The sequence below is a fragment of the Pinus tabuliformis genome, chromosome J (assembly GCF_031772625.1).
Source record: "Pinus tabuliformis cultivar Carrire ecotype Pingquan chromosome J, CPIR1, whole genome shotgun sequence".
Taxonomy (NCBI): domain Eukaryota; kingdom Viridiplantae; phylum Streptophyta; class Pinopsida; order Pinales; family Pinaceae; genus Pinus; species Pinus tabuliformis.
The window spans coordinates 786,170,814-786,193,624 of record NC_142295.1 but is presented as its reverse complement, the minus strand read 5'-3'; the positions used below and the strand labels follow the sequence as shown (position 1 = coordinate 786,193,624).

At 40.4% G+C, this 22,811-nt stretch overlaps 1 protein-coding gene across 2 annotated transcripts in view; it reads right to left on the bottom strand.

The window, feature by feature from the left end:
• LOC149229075 (Pseudouridine synthase family protein) overlaps window positions 1-22,811 on the bottom strand; it is a 380,432-nt gene that overhangs the window by 55,309 nt on the left and 302,312 nt on the right. For both annotated transcript variants that reach the window (XM_089378450.1, XM_089378449.1), the window contains exon 12: window positions 18,763-18,856. In XM_089378450.1, coding sequence (XP_089234576.1) covers window positions 18,763-18,856 — 94 coding nt within the window. The remainder of the gene's footprint in view (window positions 1-18,762; window positions 18,857-22,811) is intronic.

Genomic DNA, 22,811 nt, shown 5'->3' with positions numbered 1-22,811 from the left:
CAACACTATTATACATCAGACTTGAGTAGTTGTTCAAATTCCAAGGCAAGTTCATGTTCTCTAAAGAGAGTTAACATCTGCAAAGTAGTTATGTGTATCGATGTAACAAATGGATTTATTGGTCGATCTTCTAACAACTAGTTACATCCCATTGAGATCTGAACAACACCAATTGTTAGAAGGAATCACAATGCTTGAAACTAAGCAATAGATCGAATAGTGACTGGTTATTCAAAACATCCAGATTGGCCACATATGTGAAGGTCAAAAGGTGACAATGTTGAATTTTATAACTATGGTCGATCTTCATAATGTATATTTGGTCACTTGATGTATTTATATTGATTATTGTAAAGCATATTCTAAATGCTAGAGTCAAAAGAAAATTACATTTTGAGTCAAGTCCCATTTGGACATTTGAAAGAAGAAAATTTGAAATTTTTGGCTCCAAGTTTGTCAAGTTTGTCTCCCTCCAAGTTGAGTCGACCCAGGCAAAGGACACACCCATTTGACCCAGTAGATCACTATATAAAGGAAGCTCGACCTCATTCTCTCACCCCCAATTCGCACTCTCTCAAGAAGACAGTTTTTGGGCATCCTAGTGAAGATTAAGAAAGACAAGAATGACAAAAAAGAAGGATGAATTGAATCTCTTCTCTCTCTCTCTCTCAAGCTCACACGTGTGGATTGAAATTTATGTGTGGTTGTTGGGGGCCAAAATTCTAGGATTCTGGAAGTTGTAGGAGGGCTGAAATTCTGGATCAGAGCAGGCAGAGTGAAGTGTTGGAGCAGTTTGGGTGGCTTCACTTGGAGGGTTCGACCAAGTGTGACCTAGTTGATGACTAGTAGGTCTACATGTGTCTCTTGTTAAACAAAAGAATTTCTCTATTGAAAAGGTTGTTTGGTTTTTCCTCTTGTGGCTTTTCCCACGATAAATCTTGTCTTCTCCTTTTGCATTGTTATCTCTATTGTTCTATTGTTCTTGTATGGTTGAAATGCTGAAGTATAATTGTTGAATGATATATTGGAATAATTAAAAGAAGATCAACCTCAAAAGTAATTATTAGTTTTTCAAAAATATGGTGTTAGTCTCTATTGCACTTAGAAAATCAACATGGAATCAGGGCTTTGGTAAAAGAAGGAACGCAGAGATCACCTTTGAAGAAACCCTACATTGAGATCACTCTTGTCTTAGTCCTTGTTGATTTGCATTCATGGCTTCTTTTATGAAATATGAGATCAAGTTGGAAGCAGCCTCAAATTTTAGGCCTTGGAAACTTAGAATTGACCTTATTCTTGCAAACAACAAATTTTTGGATATTGCGATACGGTAGGTTGTCAAACCAGCAGACATTGCACAATGCCTACATCTTGTGTCTCTTGTTTTGTGATCTTTATACACACATAATATGGTAATTACTTGATGAATGATAATATAATAAAGAAGTAAACAAAGCCAACATAACTCACGAGTAATTATCAAGTAAGGAGAATCAAACCCTAATCTATTTGCATTGAATTTCCTACATGGTATTGGAGCTAAGGTCAAGAAAAGTCAAAGATCACTTTGTTGGCATAGATTCTCCCTCTTTGATGAACTACATAAGAATGGGTATCAACACTGCTAGAAGTTGGATCAAGAAGATCCTCTACAACTTATTCAACAAGGTCAAAAGTCATGGATTCTCAGTTGCTCTTATAGGTTCTCTTAATGATGACAACGCATGGATCATTGATAGTGGAGCATCAAGACACATGACAAGAGAAAGTAAACTTCATAAACTATCAAAGGAACCATCTTCTCATGCAATGGAATTGAGTGACAATAAAATCTATGTTATTAGAGGCTTGGGATCGACACCGTTGAAGCTGGAAAATCGATCGAACCTGCACCTCAACAACATTCTATATGTTCCAGGTTTGAAAAGAATTTTCTTTGTATTTCTTGTTTAGAAGTTAAAGGGGAAAGAATTGCTTTTGTTGATGGAAAAGTATTGGTTTGGGGAAAAGACTCTAGCATTCATAAAGCTAGGGTTATTGGAGTTCGTGAAGGAAGCCTTTATAGAGTCATTACACCACCTCCTCAAGCTTTGGTTCATATGGAAATAACTCCCATTGAGCTATGGCATAGAAGGTGTCATCATCTACATTATAAGGTCATCCCTACTCTTAGTCAATTGGTTCATGGTATGTTGATTTGGGGTAGCATCGAATGTGCTCTAGCCACGAAAATTGGTGGAGAGGCTAAAGCACATGAGATCTCCAATACCTAGAAAGGGTTTGGGCATATTCTAAACAGTTTAGGAGATATTAAAATAATTAATATTTTTAATGGAGTCCCTAAGTCTAAACAAAGGGAAAATAAAATATTAATGTGTATTAATATAAAACTAATGGTCCAAAAGTCATTGATCAAGCCAGAATTAATCTTAGCCGTTGATTAGGGACTTAATCTCGGCCGTTAAATTGTGAACCAGAAAAGTATAAAAGAAAGCTTGAGGGTCACTTGGAGAACACAACAAGTTGATCAAGATTTCGATTTATGGGGCAGGGTTTGCTGAGGAAGTCGAAAGAGTGATCAGAGTTGTAGTTGAGGGGTAGTGAATACAGAAGCAGAGAGGCAGAGATAGTACCAGGGGGATCAGTGCAGAAGTCGAGAGAGAGGGATGCAGAGCCAGTCAGGGCTCACGCAGAGCCAGCCAGGAGTTGCGCAATGCCTCAGAGAGCCAGCATGGGTTACGCAGAGGCTCTAAGGGCCGACGCAATGCCTCCAGAGGCTGATGCAGGGCAATCTCGGGTGACGTTGGGCCAGAAAGGGCTGACGTAGTCCCTAGAGGCTGACGCTAGGGTTTTCGTGGGGCAGATTGGAGTTGAGGAGCTGTCAGAGTGTTTATCAGGGGTTCCAGTCGGAACATCTATCTCCGACTAAGAGGTACTACTGCCAAGATTATTCTTCGTTGGGTGAGACAGTTCTGGCACCCAGATTGTATTCTGAAACTACTTAATAATTAAAACCCTCAGATAGTTGCACCAGTTTTCCCGCATTGGGATTTTCCGGGGACATTCTTCAAAAAACAACAGTGTCACTTGTGTGCTTGTTTTGTTTCCTTCAGTTGATGATCTGTAATGTGTTGAGCATGTACTTGTATTTATTTTCAGTGTTTACATGGTAAATAACTTGTTAATTAATCAGAACAAGTAGGCAGAAATAAATCAGAAAGTACATGAAGGATTTCTAATGGGTTAGACTTAGAAATTCCAGCATGGTATCAGAGCCAGGTTGCAGATCACAAGAGAACTGAGGACATCAACCTAGCAAAGCAGCAGCAGCAGAAAACAGTTGTCCTGGGTGACAGAAGTTGTTCCTAGCAGAGAAGCAGCAAGGAAGGGGTGACATAGTGCTTGCATCATCAAGTTTGAGCGGGAAGAGAATTAGCGCAGTGGCAAAGGGGAGAGCAAACTCGACCTACGCATTGCCCAGTCATCTTTCTCAATCAGGAAGGATTAACACCCGTGGCCAGGAGGTGCGGATATGCGGTATCGGGATTGTGCAGAGCCTAGAAGCTCTAACCTTCAATTTGTTGGGGCTTAGGAGGCTGTGGATAAGTTGCAGAGTGAAGCTGGTGGGGTACTGTAGTCAGAACAGTACCTAATAGGGCAAGACCAAGGAGGAGGGAGTTGCTACCGAGGATTTTTAGCCAAGAAATCCGGATTAGTGGTGCAGCTACACTAACAATTGGAGTGGGGGCATCTCAACATTGGCAGAAGGGTTTCCAAGAGGGAAATCGAGGCTCAGAGGGAGTCACATCATGAACTTCCAGGAGGGAAGTAGAGGAGCATCGAGATGGCAGTGAACGGGGTAAGAGACCAAGACAGACTCGACGGAGCCTCAACCTTCGTAGTCTGGAAGGCCAGAATCTTGTCCTCTCTAGACAGGAATCATGTTAAGCACTTCGCCTTGAGGACAATAGCGATCCCAGTTGACCCAGCTGAGAACGACGAGTACGAGGAGGCAATGGCGAGGGCCAAGAGCATCGTCCTTGACAGGGTCAAGGACCATGTAGTACCACATATTGTCAAAAAGGACATAGCAAATGAGATGTGGGAGGCCCTAAATAAATTGTACCAGCACACTTCTGTGCAAAGAAGGATGATACTTGAAAATCAGCTGCAGTCATACCAGATGCAGAAAGGGGAACAGATTGACACCTTCCTCGGTCGATTGAAGGAGATCTGGGATCAGTCGACTTCCATAGGGGCCATGCCGGCTCAAGAATTGATGATGAGAACAGCCCTGAACGCAATCTCCGAAGACTAGGAGGTGTTTGTCCAGAGCATACAGGGCAGGGTGACCCTTTCAAATTGGGAGGAAATGTGGACGGCTCTTTGCCAAGAAGATATCAGAAGGATGAGCAAGGCGGGAAGCAGCGGCAAGAGGATCAGAATCAAGAAGGAGGAAGAGGAGGATGTTGCCCTAGCATCTGAGCGAAAGCAAGAGAAACAGAAGAAGAAGGACCTCTCCAAGGTAAAATGCTTCAACTATTGGGAACTGACTCACTATGCAAGCTAGTGTCTGAGGAAGAAGAGAAAAGGAGAGGCTTTCGAAACCAAGGTTGTGCCAGCAAGGGGGGAGAAGGAAGTGGAGACAGATGATGATTGTGCCATGAGTGCTCACACGCCACTTGAGAGGAAGTGGGGAGACATCAAACTATAGTCAGACAGACTACAGGCGATAAGGGACAAGATCTTTGAGGTACCTAGCCTCTTGGATTGTACCTTGCTACAGGAGCCCCGAAGAGGAGTAGTAGTACTAGCAGATGTCAGTAGAGACGGATGCAGATGGAGCGTCAGAGGGAGCTATAGTGCAGGATTCCTGTGACAACGTGAGGAAGTAGTGCAAGATGCATAGAGTTGTTGTAGCAACACAGAGGTCAGAGAGGGAGTACTTGTCAGCGACAGAGGGAGTTTCAGCATCAAGGGTGTCTCTAGCCTAACAGAGATGTCAGAGTTGGGAGATCAGTTAATTACTTCTCAGTAACTAAGTTCCAGTGTAGCAGTTAGCAGTGGCAGTGCTATGGGCAGCACAATGCAGCATGATGAGAGGGATTGCAGTGCAGATGCAGCAGTGGCAGTGATAGAGCCATGGGTAGCAGCACGGATGCAGAGGGAGTTGTTGTACAGATGCAACAGTGACAGTGGCAGGACCATGGGTAGCAGTACATGATGCAGCAACTTCAGAGGATGTTGGCCAGCAAGCCTAGCATCAGCATACGCCATGGGTAGTAGCACAAATGTAGAGGGAGTTGTTGTACAGATGCAAAAGTGGCAGTGGCAGGACCATGGGTAGCAGTACATGATGCAGCAGCTTCAGAGGATGTTGGGCAGCAGGCCTAGCATCATCATAAGGACTAATGCCGGATTATTAGGGTGATGCTCAGTTAGGTGTATTATTAGAGCACAGTCCTCGCTGAGAGGGAGTGTTGATTTCGGGTAGCATCGGATGTGCTCTAGCCACGAAAATTGGTGGAGAGGCTAAAGCACATGAGATATTCAATACCCAGAAATGGTTTGGGTAGATTCTAAACAGTTTGGGAGATATTAAAATAATTAATATTTTTAATGGAGTCCCTAAATCTAAACTTAGGGAAAATAAAATATTAATGTGTATCAATATAAAACTGTGTTAGAATGGTCCAAAAGTCATGGATCAAGCCAGAATTAATCTTAGCCGTTGATTAGGGACTTAATCTCGATAGTTGAATTTCAACGAGAAAAGTATAAAAGAAGGATTGAGGATCACTTGGAGAACACACCGAGTTGATCAAGATTTCGATTTTCTGGCGCAGGATTTGCTGAGGAAGTCGAAAGAGTGATCAGAGTTGCAGCGGAGGGGCGGTGAATACAGAAGCAGAGAGGCAGAGAAAGTACCAAGGGAATTAGTGCAAACATCGGGAGAAAGGGATGTAGAGCCAGCCAGAGGTTCATGCAGAGCCAGCCAGGGCTCACACAGAACCAGCCAAGAGTTGTGCAATGCCTCAGAGAGCCAACGTGGGTGATGCAAAGGCTCTAAGGGCTAACGCACTGCCTCCAGAGGCTGACGCAGGGCGAGCTAGGGTGACATTGGACAGACACTAGGCCAGAAAGGGTTGATGCAGTCCCTAGAGGTTGACGCTGGGGTTTTCGTGGGGCAAATTGGAGCTGGGAGTTGTCGGAGTGCTTATCGGGGGGTTTCAGCCGGAATGTCTATCTCCGACAAAGAGGTACTACTGCCGAGATTATCCTCTGTTGGTGAGCCGGTTTTGGCACCCAGATTGTATTCTGAAACTGCTTAATAATTAAAACCCTCAAATAGCTGCACTGGCTTTCCCGCATTGGATTTTTCCAGGAACATTGGTCCAAAAACAACGGTGTCACTTGTGTGCTTATTTTTTTTCCTTTAGTGATTTGTAATGTGTTGAGCATGTACTTGTATTTATTTTCAATATTTACATGGTAAATAACTTGTTAATTAATCAGAACAAGTAGGCAGAAATTAATCAGAAAGTACATGAAGGGTTTCCAATGGGTTAGACTTAGAAATTCCAACATGGTATTCGCAATATGAAGTTAGATCATGAAGGTCTGTGCAAGGGATGCTCTCTGGGAAAACATACAAAAAGCCATTTTTGAATAGTGAAACTAGGTCTAAAAAGATATTAGACCTCATCCATATTGATGTGTGTGGGTTTGTTACCACTCAAACCTGCAGGGGACCTAAAAGGGGTTCCTAAGAGGGCAACTATTAGGTTAAGGGAAACGGTGGAGGCTTAGCCCACTGTCACCACAGCTATGTCTCCCTACTCTTTACGAACTTTCACTGATGGGAGGAGTCATGGTAGTGTAGTGATCACTTGTAAAGTACATGTCAATGCATAGGTGGAAAGTCTTAGGATATTCTGACACATAGGAAATAGTTAAGTATAACTTGGGCTAGTGTAGAGTTAGGTAAAGTGTGTTTCTTTACTGTGTACTTTTGTAACTTACAATCCGATGGTCACAATATGTTCTAGACATGAAGTGATCTGACGGTTCATTCTCTCATCGATATTACCAACACTTGATCCGTGGCTTAACACCCGATTGGTCCATGATCTCTATTTAAAGAGTATGGAGGGTCATTTGTAGGGTGACTATTCATGAGAGAAGATTATGTAAATTTTCATTCTTTTATTAATAAATTGCATGAAGTGATCGCATTGGCTCAGGTCATGGACTGTTTCCCTCTTTGAGGCTTTTAACCACATAAAGAATATTAGTGTATTGATTTGTGATCTGTTTGTGAGCGTTTTCCTTTGGTGTTCTATCTGAGAAACTTACCCTATAAATTCCTACATGGTATCGAAGCTATTTGAGGGCCGCGTCTGTTGGTGATCCAAATCCGAAGTCGGTACAACTGCTTCCGACTACCATCTCCTAGATCTACTATTTTTGACCACTTTCGGGCCGAGAGGACTACTCTATTGTGTTAGGAGCATTTGTTCAAGGAACCGCTTTTGTTTCACACGAAAAGGTTTCCAATAGCCCTAGCTACGTCATTTTTAAGATCTGGAAGTATATAGTGTTTATTTGCAGTTTTAGTTATTTTCTCTCTATTTATTTCGGTTTATTTATCTCTCTGTTTTTTATTACCAGATCTATACCTTTTATTTATGCGTATGCTCTTTGCCCCGCGACCCTGTGTGATCTGGGCAAATCAAAAACAGAAAGGAAGGATTTTTCCCATGCGTATGCTCTTTTCTGTCGTGCCTTAGTGTGATCTCGAAAAATCAGAAACATTGAGGAAAATATTTAGTTTTCGGCAAAGCTAACTTAAAGCCATAAGGATTGGTTTTTTTTGTATGTCCGCATTGAGTTGTATGTCTTTTGTTTCGTAGGCAAAAAGAGCTTTTTCAACTAAGCATGCACCCCAAAGCTTCAGTGACTAAAAAAAAAAACCTTCCTCTTTTCCAAAAATTACTTACCTTTTAAACTAGCTCACTTGGTCCAAAGTTACTTTATGAGAATAGAGGTCTTGGGTTCAAGTCTTTCTTTTTGTTGAGTTACTTTTTCAAAAAGCATGTGTAACTTATGTTTTAAAGTTACTTTATGTAAAAATGTTCTCACCCATTATAAAAAGTGAGTCACTTATAATTCTAAAGTCTCTTTATCTTTTATTTAAGTTACAATTTAGTAGGTAGCTCATAAAGTACTATTGTAAAAGTGACTTTCACTTATTTACAAAAGTGGGTCACATAATTTTATTTTAAAGTGAGCTAATTACATTAAGTTTGGAAAGGGGGGGAGATTTTTTTTTAAATATAACATTATCATTCACATCCGCACATTCACGCAATTCGTCAACATCTTCAACAACTTTTCTTCAAAAAGCCATAACTCCCTCATCTGGAAGCCGTTTTTTTTTATCTGCCTAATTTTTCGAGATCTTTCTATTGGAACACTTCGTTTCAGCATCTACAGCTTTAGTTTCTGTTAAAATGGAAAGTCCATGCCAAGTTATTCTTGACAGCATCAACTACTTCCAATGGTGATCCTACATTGTGGATTTACTTAGAATTAAAGGTCTTTACAAAATAGCCTCAGGCTAAGAAACTAAACCTAAAGATGAAGATAAGGCAGTCAAATGGCAAAATAGGAAAAATCAAGCACGTGGGTTGATAGGGATGTCTATTTCTCCAAACCTTAGATTCCATATTGCAGAACTTGATACCCCTAATGAAGCAATGAAACAGCTTACTAAAGTTTTTGGAATTAAAAATGAAATTAGAGCCCATCAACTCAAAAATGAGTTGCTTATGTTGGACCCCAATAATTTTTCTTCCATTGAAGATTTTTTGTCTAAGTTCAAAACCCTTAGACTTCTCTTGGAAGGTGTTAAGGTTAAGAAAGAAGATGGTAGCCTTATCTATTCCATTCTTACTAAGTTGGGACCAACCTACTTTGTGTTTGTTTCCACCATCCATTCTACTAGAAAAGCCTTTATTTCTCAAAGACAAGACAACAAGTCCCCCTCTTTTGATGCCTTTTGTGATTCTTTAATAAGAGAACAAGAAAAACTCTTACACCTTGGTCTTTTTAATCTTAGAAACTCTTCTAAGAAAGCCTTAGATGCCCAGCAACAACCAAATTCAAAGAATCCTAAAAAGCGGTATCCTAAAAAGAATGGTCCTAAACCAAACAAGGGTCCTAAGAAATTTCATTCTCAAAATGAAAAATCAATTCAACAAAATGATAAGGCAAATAAAAGCAAATGGAAGAAGACTGATAAGCATTGCAACTTTTGTAATCGAGATGGCCACTTCGAATCCAGATGCTTTAAAAAGATGGAGCCTTGGAAGCAGCAATGAAGAAGCATAACATCCATTTGGAGCACTCTTCAACTTCAACTTCATCTTCAAGAATAGCACTTTCCACATGTGGTTGTCAAGCATCTCGGTTTGGTTATGCACTAAATGTATCTTCTTCTTCTCATTCTCATGAGTGGCTCATTGATTTTGGAGCTTCTTATCACATGGCCAAAAACAAAGCCATGTTTTCTTCTTTAAATGATTGTAACACCAAAAATATAGATGTTGGTGATGATAGATCTCTTAGTGTTGTAGGGACTGGAACTATTCATCTAGACAATGGTCAATTTAATGATGTACTATGTGTTCCAACCTTATCCTGCAACCTTCTATCTGTATATCTGATAACTCATTCAGTTGAAGGTAAAACCGTTGAATTTTCACCTCATGATGTTGTAATTAAGGACCTAATAGATCCTAGAGAGATTTTAGCTACTGGCATTGTTGATGATTCTACAAGGTTGTCTAAGTTTAACAACTTTGGGTCATCACCACTTCCCTCGGTATTTGTTGCTCATAATGATGAAGTGAGCAAACTTTGGAATGAGCGATTTGGTCACTTAAACTATCGCTCCCTTCAAAATCTATGTAAAAAAATATGGTGACAAGTCTTCCTATGGTATCTTGCAAAAATGGTGTTTGTTCCGGATGTGTACTTGGAAAACATCATCGAGATAGTTTTGAAAAACGTGCCTCTGGGCACTCCGCAGCCCCTTTACAACTTGTGCATAGTGATTTATGTGGTCCACTTCCAGTTGCTTCATTCTCTGGCTACAAGTATTTATTAACTTTCATTGATGATTTCTCCAAATGCACTTGGGTATACTTCTTAAAACTCAAGAGTGAAGTCTTTAACATGTTCTTGGCCTTTAAGGCCTTTGTTGAGAAACAATTTGGACATCAAATTCTTAAGCTAAGATCTGATAATGGCGGAGAATATGTTAACAACAAATTCATCAACTTTTGCACCGAGCATGGAATTCAAATGCAACATACTGTTCCATATAATCCACAACAAAATCGTGTAGTTGAAAGGAAGAATCGCACCTTTAAGGAAATGGATAATTGTATGCTTCAATCTAAAGGACTTAGTCTTAATTTTTGGGCAGATGCAATTAACTGTGCAAATGACATAGTAAATCGCACTCCTACTAAGGTTTTAAAGAATATCACTCCAGAAGAAGCATGGAACTCAATTAAACCAGATGTAAGTCACTTTCGTGTTTTCGGAAGTGAGACATGGGCCCATATTCCACATGAGAACCATAAAGCTTTAGAACTTAAGAGTGAAAAATGTAGTTTTGTGGGATATTATGAAGATGTCAAAGGATATAGACTTCTTTCACCTAAGTCCAAAAATGTTATCATTATAAGAGATGTAAAGTTTGCTGAAAATATAACGGCCTACGAGCCTAGTTTGGCGGATGTGCCACCTCTCTCTATCCCTTCTACTTCTGAAAATATTTCTTCTTCAGATGATGACAGCGAGGATGACAATCCTCCCCCACCTTCTCAGGATCCTCCTTCAGCTCCTCAGCTTCCAAAATGGGTCCGTGCTACTCGAGATGAAACAGGTGCTCCTGCCTGTGATCCTATAGATCAGCGACGTACACGTTCTCAGTTCGATAGAGCCTCTTCTTTACTGGCTCAAGCTTTAGCGAATTATGATCTTGACACCTTTGTAGAAGCTTCAGGCCATCCAGATTGGGATGCGGCTATGAATGAAGAATATCGTTCATTATTAGCAAATGATACATGGGATCTTGTCCCTCTTCCAAAGGAACGAAGACTTGTTAGATGCAAATGGGTTTACAGAACCAAGTTTGGACTAGATGGAAAAGTTGATAAACATAAAGCTTGTCTTGTTGCTAAGGGTTTTTCACAGGTTGAAGGCATTAACTATATTGAAACCTTCTCCCCTATTGCCAAAATGAACTCTATCTGCCTTCTTCATTCCCTTGCTACCTCTTTCAAATGGGAACTCCATCAGATGGCCGTTAAATCTGCCTTCTTGCATGGGGACTTGCATGAAGAAATCTATATGGAACAACATCCTGGCTTTATACAAACAGACTCCAGCCTTGTATGTCAGCTTAAGAAATCCCTTTATGGTCTCAAGCAAACCCCTCGAGCTTGGTATGCCAAAATGGATAGCTTTCTTTTAGATACTGGCTTTTCTAAGTGTCATTCTGACAATACTATCTACACCAAGTCTCTTATCATTCTTGTTCTTTGTGTTGATGATCTTATCCTTACTGGTAGTGATCCCAACCTTAGAACCATGTGAAGTCCAGCCTTAAAAAGCAGTTTGAAATGACAGACTTAGGACACTTGCATTATTTTCTTGGCCTTCAAGTCTTGCAATCCAAGGAAGGTATTTCCCTCTCCCAATCCAAGTATGCCTTTGATCTTATATGCCACTTTCACATGGAAGACTGTAAGCCAGCTCCTTCTCCCTTTAAGTCTAGAGCCAAACTTTCAATCACCTGTACTTCCCCTGAAGTTAATGCTACCTTATACCGTCAACTTGTAGGAAAACTTTTGTATCTGACCCATACCCATCCTGACCTTTCCTTTGTTGTTGGCCTTATTGCTCGGTTTATGCAAAACCCACATGAAAGTCATTGGAAAACAGCTAAAAGAATACTTTGTTATGTTCGAGGTACAGTTCAGTTTGGGATTCATTACAGTGCAGAAGCATCTCCTCTATTGGTTGGTTTCACTGATTCCGATTGGTCTGGTAACCCTAATGATCAGAAGTCTATTGCATGTTATGTCTACACTCTTGGTTCTGGACCTATTACATGGGCTTGCAAAAAACAAAGTGTCGTTTCTCTTTCTTCAGCAGAAGCAAAGTATCGTGGTGTCGCAGAAGCTAGTAAGGAAGCCTTGTGGCTTCGTCAGATCCTGTTAGAGTTTGACTTTCAACAGCAGCATCCAATGACACTTTGGTGTGATAATCAAAGTGCCAATCAACTATGCAAAGATCCAGTCCAACATCAGCGCAACAAACACATTGAACTACACATGCACTTCATTAGAAAGCTCATTCATGACCATGTTCTTCAAGTGCAATATTGTTCAACCGATGATCAAGTTGCAGACATCTTTACAAGGGCTCTCACAGAGCCGAAGTTTACTAAACTTCGTGTTGGAATTTCTAAGTCTAACCCATTAGAAACCCTTCATGTACCTTCTAATTTATTCCTACCTACTTGTTCTGTTAATTAACAAGTTATTTACCATGTAAATACTAGAAATAAATACAAGTACATGCTCAACACATTACAAATCATCAACTGAAGGAAACAAAACAAGCACACAAGTGACACTGTTGTTTTGGACCAATGTCCTTGGAAAAACCTAGTACGGGAAAACCGGTGCAGCTATCTGAGGGTTTTATTAGTATGCAGTTTCTGAATACAATCTAGGTGCCAAAACCGGCTCACCCAACAAAGAAAAATCTTGGCAGTAGTACCTCTCCTTTGGAGACAGATGCTCTGACTGAAACCCCGGACCAACAGCTCCTCAGCTCCAATCTGCCCCACAAAAAACCCCAACGTCAGCATCTAGGGACTGTGTTAGCCTCTTTTGCCCTCTGCGTCAACTTTCCCAGCAGTTCCAGCTTCTGCCCTCTGCATTAGCTTTCCCGGCTATTCTGGCAGTTCCCGACAGTTTTGGCTTCTGCCCTCTGCGTCAGCTTTCCCAGCTGTTCCTACAGTTCCCGACAGTTCCGGCTTCTACCTTCTACGTCAGCTTTCCTGGCTGCTGCGCTAATCCTCCCGGCATTATCTCTGCCTCTCTGCTTCTGTATTCACTGCCCCTCAGCTGCAACTCTAATCACTCTTTCGAATTCCTAAGCAAACCATGCCCCAGAATGTCGAAATCTTGATCAACTCGGTGTTCTCCAAGTGACCCTCAATCCTTCTTTTATACTTTTCTCGTTGACAATTCAACGGTCGAAATTAAGTCCCTAATCAACGGCTAAGATTAATTCTGGCTTGATACATGACTTTTGGACCATTCTAACACAATTTTATATTAATACACATTAATATTTTATTTTCCGTAAGTTTAGATTTAGGGACTCCATTAAAAATATTAATTATTTTAATATCTCCCAAACTATCTAGAATCTTCCCAAACCCTTTCTGGGTATTGGAGATCTCATGTGCCTTAGCCCCTCCACCAAATTTCGTGGCTAGAGCACATCTCATGCTACCCCAAATCAACACTCCCTCTTAGCAAGCACTGTGCTCTAACAATACTTCTCACTGAGTATTACTCTGATCATCTGGCATCGGTCCTTGATGCTAGGCTTGCTGCCCATCATCTGCACCGATGTATCTCGTACTGCCACCCATGGCTCTGCCACTGCCACTATTGCAGCTATATGACAACTCCCTTTGCATCCGTGATGCTACCCATGGCCCTGCCACTGCCACTGCTGCGTCTGCACTACATCCCCTCTCATCATGCTACATCGTGTTGCCCATAGCACTGCCACTGCTAACTGTTGCATTGCAACTCAGTTACTGAGAAGTAAGGAACTGATTTCCCAACTCTAACATCTCTGTCAGGCTAGAGACACTCCTGACGTTGAAGCTCCTTCTGTCACTGACAAGTGCTCCCTCTCTGACCTCTGCGTTGTTGTGACAACTCCCTGCATCTCGCACCGTTGCACACCTCTCTATGCCATCCTACACTAGTGCAACACTCCCGTGCCTCTCGCACTGTTGTAGCCTGCTAGCCTCGCACTGTCTTAGGAATCCTGCCTTACCGCTCCCTTTGTTGCTCCATCCTCATTTGTCTCTACCGACATCTACCAGTACTGCTACTCCTCATTGAGGTTCCCGTAGCAAGTTATAATCCAAGAGGTTGGGTACCTCAAGGATCCTGCCCCTCATCGCCTGTAGTCCACCTGAGTACAGCTCGATGTCTCCCCACTGATTCTCAAGTGGCACATGAGTACTCATGGCACAATCGTCATCCCTCAAGGCGAAGGCCTTGATACGCCGTTTATCTAGAGTGGACGGGATCCTGGCCTTCCAACCTACAAGGTCGGACGCTTCGTCCAGCCTATCCTGATCCCTCATCCCATTCATGGCCATCTCTCTACTCTTCTTTGTCGACTCCTCCGAGTCTCTCTACTTCCCGCCTGGAAGTTCTTGGTTCAACTCCTGCTGAGTCTCTCTACTTCCCATCTGGAAGTTCTCTGTTCAACTCCTCTGAGTCTCTCTACTTCCCGTCTGGAAGTTCTCTTCTGGACTCCCTCTGAGTCCCGATTTCCCTCCTGGAAATCCTTCTGCCAACCATCAAGTTGCCCCTCTCTGATCGTCTGTGCAACTGCACCACTGATCTGGATTCCTTGGCTAGAAATCCGCCTCAGCAGCAACTCCCTCCCTTTGGTCTTGCCCTGTTAGGTATTTTTCTGACTACAGTACCCCACCAGCGTCACTCTACAACGTACCCACAGCCTCCTATACCCCAGCAACTAAAGGATTAAGCCACTTGGCTTTGTGCAATCCTAACACCAGCAAATCAGCTCCCCAAGCCAACTGCGTCAGCCCTCCTAGCCTCTGCATGAGCCTGATTCTGCCTCCCTTAGCCTCTACACTGTCTTTCTCTAGCTTAGAATGATGACGCAATCCCTCTGCATCACTCCTTCCTCTGTCGCCTTCTGCAATGATCAGCTCTGTCACTCAAGATAGTTGATTTCTACCGCTCTGCTCGAGTGCTGTCCTTAGTTCTCATGTGCTCTGCAACCACACTCTGATACCATGTTGGAATTTCTAAGTCTAACACGTTAGAAACCCTTCATGTACTTTCTGATTTATTCCTACCTACTTGTTCTATTAATTAACAAGTTATTTACCATGTAAATACTAGAAATAAATACAAATACATGCTCAACACGTTACAGATCATCAACTGAAGCAAACAAAACAAGCACACAAGTGACACCGTTGTTTTTGGACCAATGTCCCCGGAAAAAACCAATGCGGGAAAATCGGTGCAGTTATCTGAGGGTTTTATTATTATGCAGTTTTTTAATACAATCTAGGCAGTAGTACCTCTCCTTCGGAGACAGATGCTCCGGCTGAAACCCCGGATAAACACTCCGGCAACTCCTCAACTCCAATTTGCCCCACGAAAAACCCCAATGTCAGCCTCTAGGGACTACGTCAGCCTCTTTTGCCCTCTGCATCAGCTTTCCCGGCTGTTCCAGCAGTTCCCAGCAGTTTTGGTTATTCACGGCAGTTACGGCTTTTGGCCTCTGCGTCAGCTTTCCCCGTTGTTCCAACAGTTCCGGTTTTTCCTAGCAGTTCCGACTTCTACCCTTTGTGTCAGCTTTCCCGGCTGTTCGGTAGTTCCCACTGTTACTGGCAGTTCCGGCTTCTGTCCTTTGTGTCAACTTTCCCGGCCGTTGCACTGATCCTCCCAGCACTATCTCTGCCTCTTTGCTTTTGTATTCACTACCCCTCAGCTACAACTCTGATCACTCTCTTGACTTCCTCGGGAAACCCTGCCCCAGAAAGTCGAAATCTTGATCAACTCGGTGTGTTCTCCAAGTGACCCTCAAGCCTCCTCTTATACTTTTCTCGTTGACAAATCAACGGCTGAAATTAAGTCCCTAATCAACGGCTAAGTTTAGGTCTGGCTTGATCCATGACTTTTGGACCATTCTAACACAGTTTTATATTAATTCACATTAATATTTTATTTTCCCTAAGTTTAGACTTAGGAACTCCATTAAAAATATTAATTATTTTAATATCTCCTAAACTGTTTAGAATCTACCCAAACCCCTTTTGGGTATTGGAAATCTCATGTGCCTTAGCCTCTCCACCAAATTTCGTGGCTACAGCACATCCGATGCTACCCCAAATCAACATTTCGATTTATGGTTGGAGTTCAAGAAGTTGTCACTAAGGGGGGATAGGCTCTAATGCCTCCTTCCTTCTCATATTGTGTCATATTTGTACATCCTTCAATCCTATCCCAAGTTGTTCTTAAGGGGGGAAGTTGGGATATTTCGACACATGGGAAATAGTTAAGTATAACTTGGTCTAGTGTAGAGTTAGGTAAAGCGTGTTTCTTTACTATTCATTTTTGTAACTTACAATCCAACGGTCACAATATGTTCTAGACATGAAATGATCCGATGGTTCATTCTCTCCTTGGTATGACCAACACTTGATCCGTGGCTTAGCACCCAATTGGTCCATGATCTCTATTTAAAGAGCATGGAGGGTCATTTATAGGGTGACCATTCATGAAAGAAGCTTATGTAAATTTTCATTCTTTTATTAATAAATTGCCTGAAGTGGCTGCGTTGGCTCAGGCCATGGACTGTTTCCCTCTTTGAGGGTATTAACCACATCAAGAATACTGGTGTATTGATCTGTGATCTGTTTGCCAGTAGTGTCCTTTGGTGTTCTATCTGAGGAACTTGCCCTGTAAACTCCTACAGAAAGTGACCCTGGAAACCCTTTCCCAAGGATGGAGTTGAAAAATGGAACTTGCTTGCTCTTTAAGCAAGGGACTTGGTCTTCCAGGGGTAAGGGGTGAGGATTGGAGGGTTGAGGGAGTGTTGAATTTTTAGCTTCGGAAGGTCTTCTGCATAGGCTTTTGTCTAGCATGCAGGGGAAGAAGTCCTCTTTAGGTGGTTGTTCAAGAGGAGCAACTAATATTATCTCCTTCCTGAGTTTTTAACTAATGAAAAAGCACATTGATTAACTATTTATTTATTGTTGACTTTGGACTAATATTTATCTAAGGATATATATTAAATTATTTAAGTGACTTAGATCTAATCTCCATTGTTGATCTAAGAAGGTTAGGATTTAATCTTAGCTATCTATCACTTTGGAGATTAGGGATTTGGCCCATGGAGAAATTATAAAGAGAACCTATGGGAGAGGATGAAGACACATTACATTGTTATTGTTGAGAGAGTGATTTTCTCAAGGAGTGAGAGACTCTAGGACTGAAGAGAAGGGAAAAGGATTGTAACGACGAAATTTCAGGAGGAAATTTCAAGGAGGCCGCGTCTAGGAGAGAGAAGTCAAATTGTTAAAGAGGGGGGTTGAGTTTTGGAGGGCAGAAATTTCCAGGGCCAACTTTCTCAAGAGCGGAGGGGATATACGAGGTGAGAAGAAGGGACCAAGTTTGCTGGTGAGAGAGGCCGGATTCTACAAGGCTGGAAATTTCAGGAGGGCCAAATTCCTTGAGGCTGATTCTCCAGAGGAGTCAATTTCCAAATTCCAAGCAGCTGTAATTTTTCTGTGTGTTCTTTGTGGATATAGGCCCTAATTTCCCTAAGCAATATAAAGTGAAGGAATATTGTTTTGGGCAGAACTTTCTACTCTTGTGCGATTGATTTCCTTATTTTTTTCCCATTGCAAATTTAATTAATTAAAATACCAGTGAGTTTATTTTCCAACAGTTTTCATATTTTATTGAGTAGATAATGTCTGGGTATAAAATAATTGTTGAGATATAAATAAATCAGATCTAGTATTGGATATTTAACATTTAGGTGAGCGGCCCCTACTTAGATCAATATCGCCTCTTTTTCTTATATCTAAACCTTCGTTATCTCAAATATCATATTAGTTGCTTGTGTATCTGCCATTACTTTGCCTTTATAGAAAAATGCACTGGTTGTAACTGGGTCCCATTGTATTCCGAGGCTATACTATCTGCATTTTGAGCATTCATCAGTGCCGTATGGATGCATTTGGGTACATATGCAGGTGTAAAAGAGTGTGCAAGAAGGGTTTAAACACATTAAACCAATTATGCAATAGTGTGGCAACATTCCCTTGCAAACCAAGAGGTCATCAAGGGACAGGTACAAGAGGTGTATGTATGGCTGATCCATGCATTCCAACCATATTAAAGCCAATATGGATTACTTAACCCCTTCATATACATCAGATTAATTTACTGTTTAGTAGACCAAATAATTAAACCTGTAGGCTGATTCCTTTTATGGTTGTAGAGATTCAACAATTCTCACAAAATAGAACCATTGTAATTTCGATAGATTAGCTTGTACTCCAAAATATAGCAGTTTTATGCTTTAACTCATGAAAAGGAATATTCAGTGTCAGAGGGTAAAATATTTTGTCTGAACTGAAACTGATACACAACTTTTTTTGATCAATCATTTCTGCTACACAAGCCTCCTTACTACTGGCTGTCTTAAAGATCAATATCAATGAAGATTTTTTGCTCAGAAAATGAAAAATGAGTAGATAAACAAATGACACAACTAAAAGACAGCAGGTGAATAAGATGCAAACAGCTCCATTTGTAGACCATCACCAACAATCAGTTTCAGGTCACTATACAAGTGAAACATATTCCATACCCATCCTCGGCGAAGTTGTCACCATCGCAGCTTTCACAGCAACTGTCAGACACAGTTATGGAAGGTCTACCACCAGCAACATACAGAGGATCCCCTGCTCAAGAAACAAATGCAATTCAACAGGAGCTTTGTTTCTCAACCATCCAAAAGTATGGTAACATCAAATATAAATATGCTTCGCTAAACTCTAATATATTAAACCTTCACATACAAATTAAGGCACAATCAGTTAATTGCTTCAGCCAGATCAATGATGGGCTTAGGTTGGAATGACCTCAAATAGAGATCATAGTAGGTAGTGTCTGGCTTCATATCACATCAAGGTATGCTTCTGCAAGGTTGTCATTTTCCAGTTCTGTCTCACGTGTTTAAACTTAGAGAACTGAAAGTTTGGTAAACCACAACGCTTGTATGTTGCCGTTTTTAACTTTGTTTACCAGTTCTTACATTCACTTAGATTAACTTTCTAAGCCTTGTTATAACTTCACAGATAGCGTCAAAAAGAAAATGATCGACTTGCAAGTAGTTTTAATCAATGTGGAAAAAGTCGAAGTCGGGATTAATTCGGCAAGGGTCCAAAAGTTGAAAAACTCGGCAAAGTCGGGAGTTTTTCGAAAAAGTCGGCAAAAAGTCGGCAAAATTAAAAAAATACAAAAATATTCATTTTTAAAAAAATCCGGACTTTTTCAATAAAATCCCGACTTTTTCAATAAAATCCCGATTTTTTCAATAAAATCCCGATTTTTTCAAAGAAAAAAAAAATCATTAAAGAAACTACCACGATTTTTTGGAAAAAGTCCCGATTTAATCCCGACTTTTTCGATTTAATCCCGATTTTTTCGTTTCTTAAAAAGTCGACAAAAAATCGGCCGATTTAATCCTTTTCTTGAAAAAATCGCGTTTTGGGGAATAAATCCCGATTTTATCGGGACTTTTTCTTGAAGCTAAACTTAGAATCATTTACCACTGCAAAACTAGGATTGTAGAACACGAAACATTTTGTTCTAAGTTGCACAAAAAGTGATAACTGGTAAAAGTTTCTAAAACAGGTACACCATGGAAACACAAGCACCCAAAATTTTGGATACACAGTATTTAAAATAATATAAATATAAATATTTCTAAACACAGTTTTTTGCATAATTATCTTGCAACTTTGATAGAATGATCAATGATCGAGAAATTTATATTGTGTTTAACAATTCACTCAATTTGTCATCGTTTTCATGTCAATGATTGAATGATGTTCATTTACAGTAAGGGTCCCTGGCTTATATACCGCCATTGGCACCCTTTGGGGAAAGAGCATGATCTTATGATCATGCCCTTTCGTCTAATTAACCTAAAATTAAATAATTTTTACATAACATTGCCTTCCTCTCAAAAGAATGCTTTGTCCTCAAAGCATACGTAACGACGGATGTTGTTGACAAAATGATTCATTCTCCCAAGAAGCTTCTTCTTCGGGTAAGTCCTTCCACTTGATCAGATATTCCTTGATTGTACGATGTCGAAGCTTTCTTTCTCTAGTAGATAAAATACCTTTTGGTTCTAGAATGACCCTTCCCTCATCATCCAGGGATGGAAGCGTTGTTTGCGTTGATTGATTGTCGCGTAGTGCCCTTTTAAGGTAAGAGAAATGGAAGATGTTGTGAACACAACTTTTCTCTGGAAGGCTTAAACCATATGCAACTTGGCTGATCTTTTTGTTGGTCTAATAAGGTCCATAGAACTTTGGTGCGAATTTGTTTTTTCCTTTTTGTTTTAAGGACAATTGTTTGTATGGTTGGAGCTTGATAAACACCCATTCTCTGACTTCAAACTCTCTTTCGGTTTTGTTTCGGTCTGCTTGTCACTTCATAAGATTCCTCGCATTATTCAAGTTTTCTTTCAATATTTGGACGATTTTTTGGGTTTCTTCTAGTTGATTTTTAACAACTGGTAGATTTGTCTGGACAATAGCTAGATCCTTCCATTTTGGGGGTCCATATCCATACAAAGCTTGAAATGGCGTCATTTTTGCTGACGTATGATAAGTAGAATTATACCACCACTCAGCGAAATGTAACCATTGAGCCCACTTATTTTGTTTTTCTATAGGATAGCAACGTAGGTACGCCTCCAAACATTTATTGACAACCTCTGTTTGTCCATCTGTTTGAGGATGATAAGCGAAACTCTAGGTTCCTATGTGGTTGAACAACTCCTTCCAAAAATTACCCTTGAATTTGGCATCTCTATCACTCACAATGACTTTCATAAAACCATGTAACTTATATGTATACTTTTGCAAAATATTTCAGCGATTACTTTCACTAAGTATGATTTCTTAATTGCCATAAAGTGAGCATATTTGGTGAGTCTGTCGACCACTACGAAAATCTTGTCCTTGCCTTCAGATACTATTAATCCTTCGATAAAGTCCATCGAAATTTCTTCCCATTTCTGATTTGGAATGTTTAAAGGGTGAAGTAATCCCGGTGTCGTAATATTTTCACTTTTATTCCTTTGACATGTGTCACCCTCTGCTACATACTTCTGAATATCGCGACTCATTCCTTTCCAAAAGAAGGATTGACATGCATTGTAGTAAGTCTTAAAGAATCCTACATGTCCAGCTGACGGTGAGTCATGTGACTCCTTGAGTACCTTAAATTTAAACTTGGAATTTTCATTTAGATAGATTCTTGCCTTGTACCATAGAATATCATTCTTGCACTGAAATTTTGAGTTGTTGGGAAGGTTATTGATTACTGTCGTTATTTCTAGATCCTTGGCATACTCACTTCAAATTTTGTTAAGCCATTCAAGAACAGCAACCGAGATTGCAAGTAGTGTTGGTTCTTCATCTTTCCTGGATAAGGCATTTGCTACTACATTGTCTTTTCCTCTTTTATGTAGTATTTCCATGTCAAAGGCAACAATTTTTTCAATCCATTTTTGTTGTTCTTTGGTAAGTGTTTTTTGTTGAAGGAGGTGTTGGAGACTATTATGGTCTGTTCGAATGGAAAACTTACTTCCCAAAAGATATTTCCTCCACTTAGCTAGTGCGTGCATAATAGCAAGCATTTCTTTGTTGTATGTGGACTTGAGGCGTTCTCTTTTATTGAGTTTCCTACTTTCAAAAGCTATTGGATGTCCTTCTTGCATTAACTCTGCACCTATACCAAATCCGGAAGCATCACACTCAATGATAAATGGTTTAGAAAAATTTGGTGTTGCCAATACGGGGGCATTAGACATAACTTCCTTTAATTTTTCAAAACACTTTCCTACTTCCTCATCCCATAGAAATGAATTCTTCTTTAAAAGGTTTGTCAAAAGGTGCAGTTATATGTGCATAGTTTTTAATAAACCTTCGGTAGTATCCAATCAAACCTAAAAACCCTCTTAGCTTGGATACATTAACAGGTTTGGTCCATTCTTTTATAGCTTTGATTTTGTTAGGGTCCACCTTTACGCCTTCATGGGATATAATGTGTCTAAGGTATTCTACTTCTTCCTTTCCGAAGGTGCATTTGGATTTTTTCATAAAATTGATGCTCTTTTAGTAGTGTAAGAACTTTATCCAGATGGTGTAAGTGCTCTTTCGAAGTTTTACTGTAAGTTAGAATATCGTCAAAGAATACTAATACAAACTTCCTAAGATGTGGACGAAATAATTCATTCATAGTTGCTTGAAACGTTGCTGGTGCATTGGTTAACCCAAACGGCATTACTTTAAATTCATAGTGACCTTCGTGTGTTCGGAATGTCGTTTTTGGTATGTCTTCCAATCTGATCCTGATTTGATAGTAGCCTGACCTTAAGTCCAATTTTGAGAAGTATTTTGCGCCATGTAGCTCATCCAACATTTCGTCGATAAATGGAATTGGGAACTTGTTTTTAATTGTTATTTTGTTCAATCCTCTATAATCAATGCATAGCCTGAATGAACCATCCTTCTTCCTTACCAATACCACTGGAGCAGCATACGGACTTTTACTTTTCGAGATGATCTCACACTTTAAAAGGTCTTGGATTAATCTCTCAAATTCCGTTTTTTGGTG